Source organism: Rhopalosiphum maidis, chromosome 2, assembly GCF_003676215.2.
Source record: "Rhopalosiphum maidis isolate BTI-1 chromosome 2, ASM367621v3, whole genome shotgun sequence".
In the NCBI taxonomy this organism is placed as follows: Eukaryota; Metazoa; Arthropoda; class Insecta; order Hemiptera; family Aphididae; genus Rhopalosiphum; species Rhopalosiphum maidis.
Genome location: NC_040878.1, coordinates 6903405 through 6924245, shown reverse-complemented (window position 1 = coordinate 6924245; position 20841 = coordinate 6903405). Strand labels below are relative to the sequence as shown.

Here is a 20841-nt window from a genome sequence, read left to right as displayed (position 1 = left end):
TTTTAATTAATATAACTTTTTGATTCATTAACTTAGTTTAGGTATAGGTATTATTGTTTTTAATTTTACAATTTATGTAATTATTAAATTATAAACACAATCATTTAAGTTATAGTTGCAGACCAAAGAACGTGTTGTTGGTGTCTCCGCTTACCACTAGGAAATTGCACACTAGATACCTAAAAGTCCACAACTGTTGGTGAAATATTTAAAAACAAATAATTTTATCACATAAAACTTTTGATTATTCAAATAATTATCAGTTGTATTCATTTTATGATACGATTAAAGATTCAAAATTCCCGTACCCAAGTTATATAAAATCCAGTATATTCTTAAAATAATGATCATTTTTCAAAAAATACAGAAAAAAGTGTAACGGTGCCTGCCCGCCTATTAACATCTCGTTTACTGAAGACATACCATAATTCTAAATAAAAATAAAACGGTGATAATAATAAACATTACATTCAACCAAAGACACATGCACGTTCTTAGTATTTTACCAATTTTCTAACTAATTGAAATAACATTCACAGACACACAACGGCTTAGTCCCGGATTTTCAACCACCCGTGTTACGTGTTTTGTAGATATAATAGATCTAATGCGTTGGACTGTTTTAAAAAAAACATATAAATCAATTAACTTTAAAACCATTAAATGAAACTAAATGGAAGAGTAGAATAAACGCAATTAGACCATTCAGATATCAAACTAGTGACTTACATGATTCGTTATACGAAATAAGTAAAAAAATATCAATATCTTTTGATCGAAATACTCAATTAGAAGCTGAAAAAATAAAAATTGTAATTTTATGTATTGTATTATAGTTTTACACTCAGTTTTAAATCAAATAAAGTTTTATTAATGAAAGTCATACTAAATTTTGATATATGTAGTACAGAAAATATTTTATCTAAAACGACTAATTCTTAAAAAAAATTTGAAATGATATAATTTTTTAATTTATATCATATAAATAAAAGTTTTAATACGTTTTTTAAAAATGCCAAAAATGGCGGAAATATAGTCACTGAATCGATATCAAATTTTTTTTCACACAACAAACTTCTATTTGCCTACGAAAAAAACTGTATTATTTTCTTATGAACAATCTGATTTTTGACTGGTTTTGGTTTCTACAACATTTTAGTAATAGATGTTTTATAATAAATTAATTGTATTAAATAAAAAAAAATTGTTGAGAAAAAAAACATCATGTTATGCATATAATATTAACATAAATTAATATATTTTTTAAGTATTTGAACAAGCAGTGTATGAGATGCAAAGCCCTCCACGCGGGTCTGTTTCATTTACATATGTAAAGCTCCTCCAAGTAAAAGACTGAAATTGCAATGTTTTTAATGAGAAATTGAGAAGTCATGAAATATCTTGAGTTTAAAAATGTACTCACTGACTTTGCACAAAAAAAATCTCACAAAATACATTTTAATTGATAATTTTGAATATCGTAACTATAAATACATATTTTTCAATGCATAATATAATTATTTAATGTTTTTTTGTTTTAATGAATGATTGTATACCTAATTAGTGTATAATACTGGTTAAAAATATGAATTATACTTTTTTCATTACATTTATTTTTATATTTTATAAACAAAACTAAAGTCGCTTAGATTGTTTTTTTTCAATAAAAACAAGGATTTATCGTCAAAAAATGAATATGCTTTAATTTATATACCTACCTCTTCTAGTCATCCTCAACAAATTATAATTATTAAATAAGATCAATAAATTAGATTTACCTAGGGCAACGAAAAATCCAAAGCTCAACCTTGTATCTAGGTAAAGTTCAGAGTAATATCTAATATCAATAAATATGAATCACATGTTCAGTGGAGCCCATTATCTTCTTGAAGAATAAATAAAAATAAAAATAATAATAATAATAATAAGTCATAGGCTCATTATAAGATACAGGACGACTATATTTTTCTTATAATCGACATACACTAAATAAAGTAAAAAATAATTTTTATATTTACACTTAAACTAAAAATAAAGCGGAATCAGAGAATTTTCACTTTTCAAATATAATTTAAAAATTATTAACATTAACTATTATAATTAATTTAATAACATTCAATTTTAATTATACTATAAATATATTGTTTATTTTTATTTTTTAGAACTTACGAGTAAAAAACGTATCATTTCACGATATTTTAATGAAATTTTTAATTTACTACAATTTTTTTTTTTTTTTGCAATGGCCCGAAGAGACCATTACATTCATAATACTCAGCTGAAATAAACATCCACTATACCCGGTCTAATTTCCCTATTCAGCTTATACCCATACAACAATATGATAGTAAATATTGCATATTAGAAATTAATTAAAATTAAGGCACCTTTACAAACTTATTATTATATATGTATAAAAACATACAAATTAGATAATATTACTATTACGTTTTAAATAAAAATACTTATTCATAATTTTTTACTTTTGTAGACAATTATATAATTATATGATAAATATTAAATTTTGCTCGAATAAATCATACATTTATGTTGATTTTTTTTTAGTTTTATGTTTACGCCGACAATCGGTATAATCAATTGCCAATTTATAATATTTGTTGTCCTTAAAATAATATACAAAAACCGAATAAACACGAACAATAATTCAATATTAACCATAACTGATTTGTAAATAGATGTCACTAATATTGAACAATAGCGCCAAGTAAAATATGTTTTGAGAAACAATAATAATATTGGTATTTAATTAATGGTCCAATGTGTTGTAGAAAAAAATAATAACCGGGAATTGTTTGTTCATCTCCCATTCTCCCCACAAACCCCGAGTATTATTATTATGTCAATATAGAATATTAAAAACTATATAACATGCCGAATGCACCCATGCATATTACAACCCGGGAGGTGGGGATGCTTCCTCGCCACCACTGGTCCATAAATGTGGCTTGGTTGTATTATATACTCGCATTATACGTAAAACATTAATCTTTTACCTACACAGTATGATTCTTTTATTAGTATAACCACTATTATTGTCTGTAAAAGTATTAACATTTTTGGAAATACTTTTTTTATATGCTTTGAACTTTGAAGTCATTATAAAACAAAATTTTTAAAAACACATTATTTTTACTATTTTTTATGTTATTTTTACTTTTTCAATAACAAATTAAATCTACACTTAAAATACTTATCATTTACAATTAATTTGCTGTTGTTTTAAAATTTACTTTTTAAACATTGACATTTTGAGATAAATTTTCTACTTTGAAGTATAACTTTAAACGCATATATATTAATATGCTGTTGTCATTCACAAAAGTAATAACTTTAGTTTTTTCTATAACGACAATAAATACAATTTTCTTCAAAAATGTTGATTTATAATGACTTTCAATTATGTAAAAAAAATAATTTACCAAAAATGCAATTATAATTATTCATAAAAAAAACTACAAAAATAAAACAATAATTTTTCCACGAACATAATATTATAATAATTATACTAAATAAATACTTTTAGCAAATAGATTTCAAAATACACTCAATTTTAAGTGTCTAAGACCCAAGTACAGACCGGCCATCATAATATTATATTTGTACCAATTGTATACTGCACATTATCCATTACACTTCTGCGCTGACGATGGTCGTGAAACTTCTCGTGAATTATATTCGGTCAATGCTTACGAACGATAATAATGACAACGCCTTCTACCGTCGTTATTTTGACAATCCAACTCGTGTGCAAAGAACTTACCACGACTACCGCTATTTTATTCACTAGACTGCGCATCGTTAAAGATTTTTATTTTTAAATTAATTTTTAGATTTCAATTCCTAACCAACAGACGCTGTTTGCCACCGTACAGTGATCTATTTGTCCCTATGTACTATTTTTATTTTATTTTATAAATATATGACAAACGGCTTTTTACATAGGAATAAACAAAAATAACAATGTATACATAATTAGTTATAACAATAAGGTAATACAAGGGTTAGGTACCTAATAAGAGTGACAGAAAAAACATGTTTTATTAAGGCCAAAGATCAATATTATTATTATTTGACGAACGCATGGCTCTGACTAAGGGATCGTTCATCAGAGAGTTGGACCTTGAAGTGGGTAGGAGGAATGGTTCTTGTGATCTGGTATGAACACTTATTGGTACACGTAAATTAATGCGCTCCAGGATTCGAGATGCGTCCACCTTCCCGTGAAGCAAGTTGAACAAAAATAGTTGATCAGCTATTTCTCATCTATTTTTAAGTGAACAGAGTTTTAATGTGTTCATGACTGGCGCATGATTGCGTCGGGGTGATCAATTTTTAGTAGGAATCCAGCAAGGCCAAAGAAGCGAGATTGGACTCTAGGGCAGTAAGGTCTAAGTCAGAGTATACTAGTGTGCTGTAATAGCATGGCGGCTCAGGTCATGTCGGTCAAGTGGTCGATGGACATTTGACAATATTAAGCCTATTTCTTACTACTATAAGTTTATCATTGTATAATTGATATTGAGCAATGTGTCACATAAGCCATGACCGCATAACTCACTTCCTGGTCAGAGTCTTACAAGTTACAAGAGAGGACCTATTTAAAACTCAACTTCAACCATCATTACTCCGTGGATTAGATTTGACTTAATTCAAAAATAGCCACTAAATACTATATAAGTTGTGAGGATAAAATAGCTAATAAGTGATTGGATGTGAGCACCTCCGAAGATTAAATACAAATAATATTATATATTGGTGCGCAACCAATTAATCAATATTTGACAGTATTAAGTTAAGAAAATAGTTAATGGATTACAAAATAAATATGATATACCTACCTACTATTGTAAAATTATTATTATATATTGTAAATGAAACACAATAATTAATAACAATTTATATACAATAATGTAAAACATTTTAAGTTATTAAATTAATGTGTCTTAAATTAGTCGGAGGTGAAAATACTTGGGACTTGAATACTTGATGACTAATAAATAGGTATACATCTAAATTTATAGTTTGTTTCGTATTCACTAATTCACATATAAATCACTAATCTTGCTTTTTTGTATAAAACAACTTGCGTTATTTGTTCACGTATTTTTTCACTTTTGGATATACCTAGGTTTTAAACAAAATTATTTCATCATTGTTGCAAATGTTGCTGTTGCATATCTAATAAATAGAAAACCAATTATTCTGACAGTAATACAGTATCATAAAATTCTATACAATTTATAAACACTTCCAATTTTTCAGAAAATTAGACCGCAACTTACTCATCGTCTTAAATATATCTTACATATCTCGAGTTCCAAAGAGTTATTAGATTTTCTGATTTTAATAAGACCCAAATTCAAATTTTTTTTCAGTATAACTAATAAATAATACCTATAAACTTTGCGTATATAAATATTAGCGCATTTATGCAAAATCAAAAATGTTTTTAAGTATTACATAATGCATCAATGCATCATAATATAATATATATATGGTGATTTTTCTGAAAAATCAGATATTGTTCTTCCAAACAATATTAATATTGTGTTTTCGATAAAATCAAAATATACTTTAAAGTATATTATAATAATCTTACCTTAACATTTTATAATAGGTCAATTCACTCTAATATCAAGTCTTGATTCAAAACTAACAACACACTATTGAAACTGATGAACAAAACTTTCCATGTCGTAGATATGTAAGACAGAGACAACTCTTAAATTAAAAAGCAAATACTTTTCTTAAAAACATGATATTTAGGTAAAAATATAATATTTATAAAAAATGTATTTAATTTAATTTTTCTTTAAATAAAATAAAATTAATTCTGACTTTTTCTGTTTTATGTTAAATTATCTATTTATTACAATAATCATTAAAGTATTTAAATTTACAGTAGACACAAATCTTGCTAAGAATCTAAAATGATACATTACCAATGTTATCCAATAGAAAATACTCAATGTTACATCATCACTGATGGATGTACAAATAAAAAAATTGTCACTGCTAGTTTATAAATCATTAATCAAAATACCAATAATATTATTAATCTATAGAACCTTCCTATTTTTAATAAAAATATTATACAACAATTCACCGTCAAGTAAAATTTGTTTTAAATAACTGTTGGGAACAATAAAATTTAAAAAAAAATAAGAGACATTTTCATTGTTTTATTTTAAATCAAATATGTCTTTTTTCACAGCAAAAGTCCTTTTTTATTATGTATACTATCTCAAAATCTATACCCTATTAATGAATAATATTGTAGTATGTAGACAATTAATTAAATAGGATAAAAATATTACAATTAATAAAACAAACACTTAATAAATAATACACTAATCACATTTTAACAAATTTATTTCAGAACATTAAGGTAAAGGCAGCATGACATTTAACTAGTTTATATAAAACACAAATAATGTATAAACCATTGTTCTTCTAAAATTATACATAAATGTGTCTTGACGGATTTGAAGAATTTTTTCTCAATTACTGCCACAGGAGGCTAAAAATTAATAATTTATTTAAACCATTAATGTAAGTTAACATAAAAACATGATATTTTTTGTATCAATAAAATAAAATACAAACTAAAATACTACCTTAAAAGTCCAAATGCTGGGCCACCAACCTCTGGTCCTTTTTTGAAACCTTTAAAAAATCAAAATAAGTAAACTTAATATTTATTTCAATAACATGTATTTACTTCTGCATTTCTACAATTTGTAAATGTAAGAGTAACAATAACAAACATATTGTATTAATGAAAACATAGTAATACATTAATATTTAAGAATGGCCATAAGTTATTCATCTATACATAAACTTAGTTTGTTACAGTTTTTTATGAAATTCATTATGTTTTTAACCTTTATATTAAATTCAATTTTTTTTCTATCAAACAATATAGCCATAAGGAAAAATATAAAATTTAATGAATCATCATAACAATTTACAATAATTGAATAGTTCATCATTTAATGATTTGTACTAATGTACTATAAAAACAACATACCCATATATATAACAAATGGAATAAAGGCGACATGGTAAGAAGTTTTGACAAACTCGGTGACTGACTCCATTCGAGATTTTATTCCTGGTTTTAATAATCCCATTTTCGTTTATTTTGAACTTTTTTTGGATTTTTGGACTTAAAAATGAATACGATGCTGTATATTGTATAAATGTGTAATTTGTAAAATTATAAGCATTAAGCACCAATGTAAATTGTAAAATGTTGATAGTAGATAAGAGATAAAAGTTAGGTTAAATTTGAGGTAATAGTTTAACCACAAATCGCGATTATAGATTATGATAAAATTATCTATAAAATATTATTTTAATATTATAAAATATAATAATTATTCAAATACTTATTATTATTATTATTATTATTATCTATGGTAATCCATAATTATTATTAATTATTAATATTTTTAAGAATATCTATAATATTTCAACTATGGTTAATGTGATAAAACTACAGACCATAGATTAAAATAATCTACCAACGCATGAATGATAAACAATTGATTATATACAAATTTAGTAATATTTACTATGAGAAAACGGCGAAAACAAGAAGTTTAAGACTAAATTCAAATTATTAAATATAAAATTATATTCAATATTGTAAATTAATACAACTCGAAATAGCAATAGTAATTGTTGTTTATTCAATTTAAGCTAAAAAGTAAGAAGTTATTCTAAAAATTTCTAAAAATGTCTGACGATGAAATGGAAAAATTTGAAATCACTGATTTTGATTTGGACAATGAATTTAATATGAACAGACCCCAAAGACGACTGACAAAAAATCAAGCTATTTACGGTATTATATTCAATTAATTATCTATATTAATAAGTTAAATAAATATATGGTGTATAGTGAAGTAATGGCTATAAATATTTCTTTAATACAATTTACATTTGTTGAATATATATTATTTCACTAACTATGTAATTCATTTTATACATAAATTACCATACAAGGTTGTGTACTATTTATCAATTAATCATTTTCATTGCAATCTAAATTTAGATTATAAAATCTTAAATTCTTACTAAAAAAAATATATATTTTTTTAATATTTTGTCCATGGTTAATTTTTTAGTTTACAAAATGAGTTTTATAGGTTTACTAATTTTTTATTAATTATGAATAAACATTTGTTCATTTCAGTAATGTTTAAGATAATATGCAATATATTATGTATACTTTTTACCTTGTTTCCAATATTATATCACTCACCAGATATAATATTTTTAAGAATAAAAAATTAAATTTTTCAATTATAGTAGCTTACATATTATATGGTTATCATATAAGTCCATGAAAATTATTTTTGTATTAATGTAATATATTTATAATTTAGGAATTTGGGCTGATGAAGAAGGTAATGATAGTGACGATGAACCTTCAGGTTTTGGGGGCCGTAGAAAAAAAGATAAGAAATATAAACAAAACTATACTGCTCCCGTTTCATTTGTGGCTGGAGGAGTACAGCAGGCTGGCAAAGAAAAAAAAGAAGTTAAAACTGAAGAAAAAAAAGGCAATGAAACATATAATTTGGAAGATAATATCTCTGCGTCTAGGTTTGAAAGATGAAACTTAAATTTAATTTCCTGTATATTTAATATTTGTATTAATATATTATTACAGTGATGAAGAAAAACCAACATTTAGTTTTGATATTGATCAAGAATTGGCAGGATTACGAAAGAAACGATCTCAAGTAAATTCAAGTCTAATAAACAAAGGATTAGGAGATTGGGAAAAACATACAAAAGGAATTGGTGCAAAATTATTGCTCGGAGTAATTTATAAATATTTTATTTATATATTATAAATTATAATTAATAAAAATGTAACTAATAATGTTTAATAGATGGGTTACCAACCAGGTCATGGTTTAGGAAAAAAACTTCAAGGTATTCTGGCTCCAATTGAAGCAAATTTAAGAAAAGGAAGAGGAGCGATTGGTAATAGATTATTATAAATTAATATATATGTAATTTATGTTAAAAATTATTCATCTTATTTTAGGTGCATATGGTCCTGAGTCTAAAACAAAACCAATGAAAGTAGATAGTGAAAAAACAGCAGATAAATCAAAAGATAATAAAGTTGTAGTTAGTGGTTGGAGAAAAGCTCTTAAAGCTGAAAAAACTCAATATATTTATAAAACAGCTGAAGAAGTGATTGAAGAAAGTAAACAACCAGGGCAAAGAAAACGAGAATTCAAGTATAATTACTATTATACACTATTTATCTTTTATTTGTTTATACTTATACCAAAAAAATGTTTATGATCAAGTCAATTTAATTATATTTATTGATTGATAATAAACCATAATACATCATAAATTATATAAAATTATTTTACAATTTATTTTTATTTTTCAGTGAACTAAGTAGAGTAAAAGTAATTGATATGACTGGTCCTGAACAGAGAATTTTATCTGGATATCATGCTATATCGGGTGTTAAAAAACCAACAGATCAGTGGGAAATACGAAAAGATAAAAAATACTCAAATTTTGATCTACCTGAGTTATTACACAATCTCAACTTATTAGTTGAAATAGCTGAACAAGTATACAAATACCTATACCTACTTATTTAATTTTGATATAAAATAAAAAAATAAAACATTTAGTTTTGGTTTTATTCCAGAACATAATTACTAACAATCAAGAACTTTGTAATTCAGAAGATCGACTTATTGTCATTGAACAAGAAACTAAAAGATTAGGAGAAAGTATTAATGAAAAAAATAAATCAATTGAATCTCTTGAAAAAATGATAATTGTCATGGAATCTTTAAATGATGCATTAAAAAAAAACATGTTAGATAGTAGTCAAGCTATAAAACGTTTAACAGAAATGAAAGTGAGTTAATTAGTAAAAATATTTTCTTTAACATGATGCTTAATTGAGTCTTAAACTGTTTAGGAAAATTACTACCCAGATTATCGGCTAAATGGTGGATCAGTTTTAGCTTTATCAATTTCTCAAATATTGATTAAAGAAATGCTATCTACGTGGGACCCATTACAAGATCCTACAATGCCTTTCGAAGAACTTAAAAAATGGAAAGAACTATTAACTTTAAATGAGCCATGTGCTGTTGGTTATCAATCAAGTGATGAATTTCAAACATTAATTTGGCAAGAATGGGTACCTCAAGTTCAAAAAGCTTGCGGGTGATTAGAATTTAGTTAGAAGAATAAAATATTTTTTTTTAATTTGTTTGTCGTTGTGTCAGGGTTCACATTATAACAGTCCTCCATACACGCTAGACAAACTTTATCTGGCCCACAGTCAAAGAATTTTTTTTTTTTAATTATTATTTTTCATGATAAATTTTAACAAACTTTTACATATTTTATGCTTTAATAATCCCCAAAAATGTTCAGCATTTTTAAAGTGGCCCTCTAAAAATTTTAATTGGTGATCTCTATGTTAAATCATAGCTAAAATTATCTTCTATGATTTATATTGTGTGGTATTTTCATCATTTTATTTATTCATTTTTTATTTAGACAATGGAAATGTCGAGATTATAACAGTATGTTGAAACTTGTTGAACAATCAGCTGAATTAATACCAACTGACATAATAACTAAAGTTCTTGAAAATATGATTTTACCTCAAATACAGTCTGAAGTGGAACAATGGGATCCATTGACTGATCTTGTACCAATCCATTTGTGGATTCACCCATGGTTGCCATATTTAAGTAAGTCAAGTTCAATATTAATTAATACTAGAATGATAATTTCAAATAAAATCATTATTTTATTGTTAATATAAATAGGTAAACATTTCGAAACAATTGTTTATCCTACACTAAGACAAAAATTAAGTGTAGCATTAAATGCCTGGCATCCATCTGACAGTTCTGCTAAGCTGATGCTCCAACCGTGGATAAATGTTTTTCAACAAGGCTACATGGAAGCTTTTCTAATAAAAAATATTGTTCCTAAATTACAAGCAGCTCTGCATGCTTTTGTTATCAACCCACATCATCAACAATTGGGTAACTTTTATATGTTTAAAAACTATTATTGATATATTAAAATCTAAAAAAAAAATGTTTGTTTAGACAATTGGAATTGGGTTAATGCATGGTCAGATGTATTACCATTGCCTACATTGGTAGAATTGTTAGACCAACACTTCTTTCCTAAGTGGCTTAAAACACTTACTATGTGGATCAATATGAACCCCAATCACGAACAAATAAGTAATTGGTATACGGGATGGAAATCTTTAATGCCTGCTGTTATTGTTGAACACCCAACCATTAAAGGGAGATTTCATTCAGCTTTGGATATAATGAGCCGAGCAGTTGGAGGACCTTCTATGCCACAACCACCTCCACCACCAACAATTCATGTAAATAATTTTTAATTATAAAATGGACAAATAATTGTTTTGTTATAATGATTATAATGTTAAAGATTTTTATACGTCTTACTTTATATATTTTTAGGGTGGTTTAGCTGAAGCTGTACGTACTGCATCACAAATGCCACATGGCTTTAAAGAATTAGTGCAAAAGCGTTGTGAGGAACGAGGTATTTTATGGATGCCTATTTCTGGTCGTTTTAGAGAAGCTAAACAAGTATATAGATGTGGAGCAAGGCTTCAAGCATTTATCGACCGTGGAGTTTTATTTGTTAGTCAAGATGGAACAAATTTTGCTCCAATGTCTGTACAATCCATGTTAGAATTATGTGAATAAAATGTTATTAATATTATTGTTTATTATAACAAATTATTGGAAATATTATGTATAATTAACGTTAAGTATAAAATATGAAATATAAGCACTATTTTTATAATTGGTTTTCAATTTTTATATATTTACTAATATCAATGAATATAAAATATATTTATTAGATTACTATAGTAAATATTGGCCTAAGTATTTTTAGGATTTACTTAAACTAGTCATAAATAAATTATTAATGATTTAAATATCCTGAAATTAACAACACTAGTTGTCTGAAATTGAACTGATTAAAACCAAACTTGGTTACATCATGAAATCTGTTTAAAACCAGCTTATTGCAATAAGCACCTGACTTTACTTGCAAATTCCAAAAATTAAATTTCGAATAACTGCATTATTAAAGAAAAAAGGGATGCTTAGTGAATCACCTTAATATAGCGTAATGTTTTTCAAAAAGTACATTTTGACAATTGTCAATTTCACTTATACATTACAAAAAATGTTTGCGCGTTAATATATTTAAATACTATTTGGAAGTAGGTATAGATTTAGGTATTTTGAATCCTATTTCCGCGGCCAAATTTAAGAAACCTTTAGCGCTAAGAGTGTTATCTAATTTTTCTTTCACAAATACGTTTGTTTCTAAATAATAGTTGTCCCAATAACTAAAACTCCCGATGTAATTTATTCCGAAAATACGTTTTCTTCCAATATCAAATGATATTATAACTCAATTAGAAATTGACCAAAATATAAACATTTACCAACGTTAGTTTCTGAAAAATAACAATATTGTCCCCATAAATCACTGTATAATAATTACAGCGCATCATAATTTATAATGATTTTATCCCAACAATTTGCCAACATTAAAACAATGTTTATTGAGACTTTTAAGAAGACATGAAAAAATATATTTTTCGAGATAAATGATATTGAGATTATTAATAATTAGGATAAAAAAAGTTTGGGTAATTTAGCATTTGGTAGTAATCCATATCATTTCATATTTTTTGGTAATATCAATTATCAGCTACTTGTCTAATCACTGTAATCGCTCTAATCGTGTAGATTTGTGCTGCACTCCTGCCCACTACCCAGTGCTCTTGGCTGACAGTGCCCCTGTGCCACCCGACACTCGCGTTCAATTTAATCAGTAGTATTTAGTACTCTGTAAGTTCCGTCCTTACGGTCGTTTAACCCGTTTTCAATTTTATTTTTCCTGTTGTTTGTTAAAAAAACTTCATACGAACCGACTTCAAACGGTCTTTCAAGGCTAATATTTCAATCGAAGGACAGTATCTAATCGTAAGTCTGCAACTATTTTTACACGTCATCGTCGAGTCGCAGGGGAATTCAATATCGAAATACGCCTTTATTGGCAATTTTATTTCGATTCATTTGTCGTCGTTATTCGTTATCTTATCTCTAAATATTATTACAGTTCAGTCTGTTCGGCCCTTATATCATTTTTGTATCGACCATTTATTGTTATAAGGCTATTACCTACCTAACTAATATTATTTTTTTTCGAACAGTTAAAAGTGATGGATAACTTTGGTGACAATTTCGATGACAGCGATGTCGATCCAGCCGCAGAGTTTTTAGCTCGCGAACAGACTCAATTGGCTGGTTTAGAAGACGATCTCAACACACCCAATGTACCGATCGGCGTCACCCAAACATTATCAAACGGTAATCACTAATAATCTCGACTAGCAGAATATAATAGTCATCACTTGCCTGCTTTGTGAAGCTTTTTATTCATATCTTAATTTTATACATATTTTTTCTGCATGCTATGAATTGTATGTACTATTAGGTTCAGGAAGCAGTTTTGAAATAATTGATAGTGCAGACAACCAGTTAACTAACTCTGTGAATGGTGAGTTGTCAGATTTAAAATTCATTCAAACAAAACATATCAAAGTTTAAACAAATATTGTCTTCAATATTATTTATTTAAACCATTCAATTATTGGCATTTCAAAGGTTGTAGTAGGTTTCTTTGTTTTTATGAAATTTAATTATAATATAAAAAAATAAAACACTTAAAACTAATTGTCTGCTTTAATGTGACTATTATCTCATAAAATTATATAACATATTTTAAGTCGTATTTAATCATTTAAAGGATTAATAACATAAAAACCTAAAAAAAAATATATTTATTATTTTGATTTAGATAATTGGTTTTTATTAATTTATTATTTAATAATACAAAATAATATCATTTTTGAATAGTAGTAAAACATAAATAGTTTAATATTAATACAGTATAATCTTGATAAAATGGAATCACTTAAGACCATGAAATTTTTTCGTATTACCAGGGGTATTTCTGTTTTACCGAGGTTTTACTGTAATTGGTTCTTAACTTCTTGCTATTCAAATCTTTGAATTTTTTGTTAATATTTAAAATAATAAGTATAGAACATATTTTACTTATTGGAACATTTCTTAATTAAATAAAAATAAAAAATTAGGAATATATACCTAATAGTAATTTATTTTTATTCATAAAATTGTTGACAAAACTAGGTAGCTTTAGGTTATTAGAATACCATGTTTCTAAATTATCATTTATTTTGATTTAATAAAACCCTAAAGTCTTATTTAAGTAGAAATCTAGTTACGCCAATTTCTGTAATGCTTTTCTTTCTATATTATTTGCAAGTGTTGTTTTATTATTGTTTTGTTTTTTTTTCCTTTGACCTAGAAAATGGATTAACAAATGGTTTTACTGCTACAAATAGTGATGATGGTAAGTAAAAATCTGCAAATGTACCATACACTTAATCTTTAGATAAAAATTTATTTTTGGTTTATTGCATTAAGTTAAGATTATTATTTTGAATATTTACAATTTGGTTTTAAGAAAGCCTATTATTTTAATGAATATATTTATATAATTTTGTAATTTAAAATAAAACATTACTGAGTAGCTTCAATCTTATTAAAAATAAATAAATCAAAAATTAATTGGAAACAATTTATGTTGAGAATATATTAGAGATTTATTTTATAAAACTGTTGCAATAGTAAATTTTTTTTAGTTAATATAAGTTAATTTAAAGTAGATAAATTCAAAGTCTTCTTATTTTTAATTATCAGTTTACTTTTTATTAACAAATAACAATTAATTCTTTTTTGAAATATAGTTATTACGGTTAAGCATGTTTAGTCAATTTTGGTACATAAATTCATATTTTTAATAACATTTTCTTGTGACTTTTTAGTTAATTTCTTAAAGACTTCTTATTATTTTTGATCATATATTTATTATCCAAAAACATTTTAATAGTTAAATTAAAAAAAGTTAACATGTAGATGATTGCTCTGCTATACATTATATATTGAGTATACTTTCTCACTGTAATGGATATAATAAATTTAAATTTAATGATATCCCTATCATCATGTACAAAAAAACGATTCTGAATGGAGACAATCTAAATGTTTTACTTGTGGCCCATCATAGTACAAATTAGATCACATTTTTTACTAGAAAAAGTGTCTTCACACAAAACCAAAAAAATACATCAATTTAAAATCAATAACATGCATCACTCCTATCAGAATCTAAAAAATAGTTTTTGTATATTTTGTACATGTCTGTGCAGTAAAAAAATTGGTTTCACCTAAAAAAATTTGTGAGTAAATTATTATTTTTAGGATATGATAATAAATATTAAAAATATAAAACACTTTAATAATTTGTATGACTTAACTACTTTTTTTTTTTAGATACATCATCACCGATTATTGCTCCAAAAATTGAAAGAGAAGAACCAGAAAAAATTAAGAAATGGCGAGAAGAACAAAAAACTCGATTAGAAGAAAAAGGTATTATAATGAGGATGTCTCGCTCGTGTGTGTTGTCTCCGTCTTACACATATACGACATAGTAAATTTTTGTTCACCAATTTTAATAGTGTGCTTTTAGTTTTAATATTCAAGTGAATTAACCTATTATCAAACTTTTAGCTAAGAACATTATCTGTGTTCTCTCGTCGGTTTTTTACGACATTTTAATTTTTAGGTGAGTTGTGAGTATGGAAAATATTAAATATTTGAAAATGCTCATACTTCACTTGAAAATTAAAATATCAAAAAAACCAACGAGAGAACACAGATAATATTCTTACCTAAAAGTTTGATGATATGTAAATTCACTCTAATAAATGGTAATGAAACTGGTGAACAAAAATGTACTATGTGTTATGTGTGTAAAACAGAGACAACACCACGCGAGTGCGATGTTCTTTTAAGAGTTCTGTGATTTTTTTACTTAATTTATTTTCTGAATATATATGATTAGATGCTGATGAAGAAAAAAAGAAAGAAGAATTACGATTGGTCGCTAAAAATGAATTGGAAGAATGGTACAAGATTCACAAGGAACAAATCGCAAAAACTAAAGATGTTAATAGGTAATATAAACAAATATTTTAAATACTATTATGTTTAAACTATATTTTATCATAAATATATTTTCCTTAAATGCTTCATCGGAATAGAGAATCTGCAATGTGAGTAATAAAATCAAGCCTAATAGATTGATGATGACTATTTTAAATTAGAAAATGTAATGACTATTTTTTTTTTTTATTGTTTATAATATCATTGGTTCTCTTATTTTTATCTAGAAATGCAGAGAAACAATTTGTTGCTGAATCGGATGAAATTGAGCCAGGCACTGAATGGGACCGCATCTCAAAACTGTGTGATTTTAACCCAAAATCCAGTCGTGCTAGTAAAGATGTAACACGTATGAGATCTATCATTCTTCAACTTAAACAGACTCCGTTGAAAAAATCTGTTTCACCCGCAAAATAATTTGTAATTATAATTTCCTTTCTGTCATTCCTATACAGTAAAATATTTATTCTATTGAGTTTTTTTATTTTATAACATTGCTACATAGTAAATATAATATTAAATTCAGAAATAATAGATATATAATAACTTTTGTTGCATGTTTATGCTCATTATATTGTATTATTTATTTGTTATTTATAAAGTATTAATCATAAAATTCAGTTACTTGTAATATATCATAACCTATTGCAATAAATATCAAATATTTATACATACTAGGTTTTCATTTATTAGTTATCTGGTTCTCTTATATTATTATAATTTGTAAATATGTGAAGTTCAATTTATTATAATATATTTGTGTAATTTATAATTAACTTATATATATATATATTTATAGGATATATACATTCTATTGATAATTTTTTTTTCTGTAATATGTGTATGAGTTGACAGGGTAGGTTGAGAGAAGTTAGCTATAAGAGAAGCTACCCTTCATTGAATTATGGAGATGATTAGAACTGTAAAAGAAGAAACACCTTAGTAGGCTGTAAGTCGTAAGTGTACTGTGCAGATGGTATTAGAATGCGTTAAGTTTGACTCTTCACTTAGTGTACTAAATGAATAATAGGTTAAGGCGATTTTTTTAAGTTTAAGAGACTATGGTTGGGTTAGTAAAAATGGTTAAAATAGTTTTGTTATATTAATTTCTAGTATAGATGTCTTAAGAGTAATTGGTTTGTTAGCTGAAAAATTGTTAAATAGAACCAAAGATATATTAATATGTTCCTTGAGAAATTTTAACAAAGGTTGGAGATAATGCTTCAGAAGATGAAATATCAGCTATTGCGGCAATATCTATTCCGTTTATCAAAAGGTTCATCAGGTGTCTGGCAGAGAAAAAGTTTAGGAAACGCTGCTATATTGTATTACAATTATATTCTGTGATTATACTATTGAATAAGTAGAAGGTACCTATAGTGGCTATAGTAGTATAACCTATATTTTTATGTTATCTACTACAGTATGAGCATATGCGCACATTCAGTCTTAAACTAGAGAGTGCTATAATGTTTTATCCTAAAGTGACCTCGTAGGTATCTTCGCCCCACACCCCCTAACAGTTATACATACCCACAGATAAGTATAATAACAGATATGTTATTATACATATCTGTGTACATACTAGACATACATTAATTTTTTTTCAATTAAAATTATAAATTACTAAATTAAAAAAATACCTAGTGAATCTGATTTTTAATAAACAATCTTTTTTGTCCAGTATATTGTAAACGACATTGAATACTTTTCTTTAAAATATAAAATCAATGAATAACAAATTTTTTGTTACATAAATGTATAACAAGGTTATTGCAACTTGAATAAATTTGTAAAGGTTCGGACATACTTCCGGATTACTTGCACACATGAGAACTTTTAACAAATAATTTTTTCACACTATCATCTATACTATTAAGCTGCTAAGACATCATAAGACATCAGTACATCACTATTAAAAGACCTTTTTTATAGACTGAATTGTGTGGGATTTATTTACTTAATATTTAATTAGAAAAAACCAAATTGTAAAATAAAATTATAAATTAAATATTGACAAGCTAATAGCTTAGGATATTAAAGTCTCATTTCCAAATTACGTTATAATTTATAAATAAGTAACATACTAACATCACAAACCCAAATCCGTATTTTGCAAATATGGATACATTTAGAATCGGGGGTTGCTCTGATTGGCCCAATTTGAATTCCCGCTATTTATTATCACAATTTTGTATTAATTATATATTTTTACCATAACACAAGTTTCACTTTTAAAATAATATTATATATAAAAAAAATTAACAAAGGTATGATTTATAATATTATAATGTAATTCGATTTATGTAATGTATTATATTAAATTATATTAAATTATAGTTATATTTATAATAAATAGCGGGAATTCAAATTGAACCAATCAGAGCAACCCCCCGGTTCTGAGTGTACCCATATCATTGATCAATACCCACATTTGCAGAGTACGGAACCAAGGTGGATATATATATTATATCCAACAAAATGCCTTTAAATCGCTTGGGGAAATTATCACATGGCGCGCTGTGATCACCCGGCACATTCCCGTTTTCGTGAGATGTTACGCTTACGCAAGTAGTGAGTACTCGATTGGTACTGTACTGCTGTAGTAGTAGTAGTAGTACTGTCTAGTGTGTAGTGTGTAGTGTGTAGTGTACTATAATATACTGTACTGTTTATGCTATTGTAGTGTGTAGCGTGCTAAGTATACTATACTGTCTATACTATTGTAGTGTACAGTCACTGTTTACGTTGCTCTGCGCTTTGTGTGTCTCATCATATAAATTGTTTGTGTTCGTATTACGTTATTGTGTGTGTGTGTGTGTTATTTTTAAATAATCAATAAACGTTGACTAGTTTGGTGATTTGCTTTTGCTAAGATGAATCGTTATTTGTATGACAGTGGAATGCCGTCGACAAGTACAGCTGGTCTTCCAGTTACGCCGGCTGAGAAGAAGGTAAAAACATCCGATAACACTCGAGAAACTAAAAAAATTATTCAAAATGTTTATAACTTTTTATCAAACTGCCGTTATGAACAAGTTAATTTTAACAAAACCAAAACTTTGACGGCAGAAGCATGTGGTGTATCACTAAAAACTGTACAAAATGTATTGAAAGAATACAAAAAAAATGGTAAAATTTTATCGCCACGAAAAAAATTTGTAGAAAAATCTTCGAAAAAACCAAAATCTTACATGGACGATTTTAATCAGGATATTGTTCGTCGTGCAATTTTAGAATTTTACGACAGATCTGATTATCCGACAGCTAAAAAAGTTCAGAAAAAATTAATCGAAAGAATTAATTATAATGGTTCGGTGAGGTCAGTTGAACGTCTTATTTATAATTTAGGCTTTCGATTTAGGAAATGCGAAGACGGGCGGAAGTTTTTAACCGAAAAGGGCAAAATAGTTGTAAACAGATTGGAATTTCTTAGAAAAATGAGAGACGTCAGAAGTAAAACTCCTAATAAACCAATTTTTTATTTGGATGAGACTTGGCTCAATCAGTACCACTCGCCGACAAATTATTCATGGCAATACAGTAATGTTGATGGAGGGTTAAAAATACCAACAGAGGAAGACGTTACACTTATTCTTCTTCATATCGGTTCGGCTAAAACAGGTTTTATACCACAATGTAAATTATTATTTAAAAGTACTAAAAGCGCTTCCTCGGGTGACTACACAGGAATGAACGATGAAATTTTCAGAGAATGGTTTATGAACATGATAAATTTATTAGACGAACCGAGTGTTATAGTAATGGATAACGCAAGTTACCATTCTATGGAATCACATAAAGCACCAACAATTAACTCAAAAAAACAAGTTATTCAAGACTGGTTGAATGATAAAAATATTTCATATTCATCATTAGAAGCCAAAGCGGAGCTTTTTGAAAAAGTTAGAATAAATAAAAAAAATAGACGAGTGTACCAACTAGACGTTGCGGCTCGCAATGCGGGTCATGAAGTGGTTCGTCTTCCTCCATATTATCATTATCAATACAACCCTATGGAGATGATTTTTGGCAGAATAAAGACCGAAATAGCATATATGAACAGAACTTTTGATATTACTGACGTAGAAAGATTAACCCATGAAGCTATTGACAATGTTACTGTGCAACATTGGAAGAGTTGTGTTGAACATGCGGAGAAAATGCAAAAAGAAGACTTAGAAAAAGAATTAATTAGAGAAAGTCAAATGGAATCTGTTATTTCAACAATAATGCCGGAAGATGATGATTATTCCGATGTTTCAGATAGTGAATGAAGACGAAGACAGTTATGATAAGTTTTTAACTCGGTTTTTAATTTGATTACACTAAATTACCTATCTAAATTTAACGTTGTATAATTAATAATTATTTACTTAAATAATTTTATATATACAGGGTGGTTATTTTATCATGAACCACTCATTATTTCGAAAAGTATTCATGTTTTTGAAAATATTTTTTTATATTGTTTCAAGTTGTTAAAAAAAATCATCGTTTTTTCTAAAAAATTATATTTTTTATCCTTAATTTTTTTTAAGTTTTTTCCTTTTTTGAATGACAACATAGTTTTAATTTTATATTTATATAAAAGACAAGCAGAGTAGTGGACAAACATTTTGCGGGATAACCCCGTACC

General features: G+C 26.5%; 4 protein-coding genes across 8 annotated transcripts; 3 read left to right on the top strand and 1 right to left on the bottom strand.

Annotated features, from left to right (window-relative positions):
• Positions 1-6375: 6375 nt before the first annotated feature.
• Positions 6376-7269, bottom strand: LOC113554398 (mitochondrial import receptor subunit TOM7 homolog). Its single transcript, XM_026958224.2, has 3 exons — positions 7052-7269; positions 6639-6687; positions 6376-6541 (listed from the first exon to the last, which is right to left on the bottom strand). The coding sequence occupies exons 1-3, from the start codon at positions 7152-7154 to the stop codon at positions 6526-6528; spliced, it is 168 nt and encodes a 55-aa protein (XP_026814025.1). The 5' UTR covers positions 7155-7269; the 3' UTR covers positions 6376-6525.
• Positions 7270-7761: 492 nt separating this feature from the next.
• On the top strand, positions 7762-11889 carry LOC113551916 (tuftelin-interacting protein 11). The gene is made up of 12 exons (XM_026954492.1): positions 7762-7870; positions 8415-8634; positions 8702-8855; positions 8928-9021; positions 9086-9284; positions 9446-9635; positions 9716-9931; positions 9995-10245; positions 10585-10781; positions 10860-11081; positions 11148-11440; positions 11538-11889. The coding sequence occupies exons 1-12, from the start codon at positions 7762-7764 to the stop codon at positions 11787-11789; spliced, it is 2397 nt and encodes a 798-aa protein (XP_026810293.1). The 3' UTR covers positions 11790-11889.
• A 947-nt stretch (positions 11890-12836) lies between these two features.
• LOC113552739 (clathrin light chain) lies at positions 12837-16728 on the top strand. Of its 5 annotated transcripts, XM_026955616.1 has the most exons (8): positions 12846-13088; positions 13319-13475; positions 13603-13665; positions 14500-14544; positions 15528-15626; positions 16102-16213; positions 16301-16312; positions 16430-16726. In XM_026955616.1, the coding sequence occupies exons 2-8, from the start codon at positions 13328-13330 to the stop codon at positions 16617-16619; spliced, it is 669 nt and encodes a 222-aa protein (XP_026811417.1). In that variant the 5' UTR covers positions 12846-13088; positions 13319-13327; the 3' UTR covers positions 16620-16726. The 5 variants fall into 5 exon arrangements, with proteins under 5 accessions (XP_026811420.1, XP_026811419.1, XP_026811422.1 ...); XM_026955619.1 differs by lacking the exons at positions 13603-13665; positions 14500-14544 and adding an exon at positions 15404-15433 and having other exon boundaries at positions 12837-13088; positions 16430-16728; XM_026955618.1 differs by lacking the exon at positions 13603-13665 and having other exon boundaries at positions 12839-13088; positions 16430-16728.
• Positions 16729-19078: 2350 nt separating this feature from the next.
• Positions 19079-20479, top strand: LOC113555261. The gene has a single exon (XM_026959666.1). The coding sequence runs from the start codon at positions 19079-19081 to the stop codon at positions 20477-20479; it is 1401 nt and encodes a 466-aa protein (XP_026815467.1).
• Positions 20480-20841: the final 362 nt, after the last annotated feature.

Excerpts from the sequence above, each read along its gene's own strand:
- LOC113552739 (XM_026955616.1), top strand. The coding sequence starts at position 13,328 with ATGGATAACTTTGGTGACAATTTCGATGACAGCGATGTCGATCCAGCC. Across the intron at positions 13,476-13,602 it reads CACCCAAACATTATCAAACG|GTTCAGGAAGCAGTTTTGAA; the intron begins GTAATCACTAAT and ends ATGTACTATTAG. Across the intron at positions 15,627-16,101 it reads AACTCGATTAGAAGAAAAAG|ATGCTGATGAAGAAAAAAAG; the intron begins GTATTATAATGA and ends ATATATGATTAG.
- LOC113554398 (XM_026958224.2), bottom strand. The coding sequence starts at position 7,154 with ATGGGATTATTAAAACCAGGAATAAAATCTCGAATGGAGTCAGTCACC. Across the intron at positions 6,688-7,051 it reads TCCATTTGTTATATATATGG|GTTTCAAAAAAGGACCAGAG; the intron begins GTATGTTGTTTT and ends GATTTTTTAAAG.
- LOC113551916 (XM_026954492.1), top strand. The coding sequence starts at position 7,762 with ATGTCTGACGATGAAATGGAAAAATTTGAAATCACTGATTTTGATTTG. Across the intron at positions 9,636-9,715 it reads TAGTTGAAATAGCTGAACAA|AACATAATTACTAACAATCA; the intron begins GTATACAAATAC and ends GTTTTATTCCAG. Across the intron at positions 11,441-11,537 it reads CTCCACCACCAACAATTCAT|GGTGGTTTAGCTGAAGCTGT; the intron begins GTAAATAATTTT and ends ATATATTTTTAG.
- LOC113555261 (XM_026959666.1), top strand. The coding sequence starts at position 19,079 with ATGAATCGTTATTTGTATGACAGTGGAATGCCGTCGACAAGTACAGCT.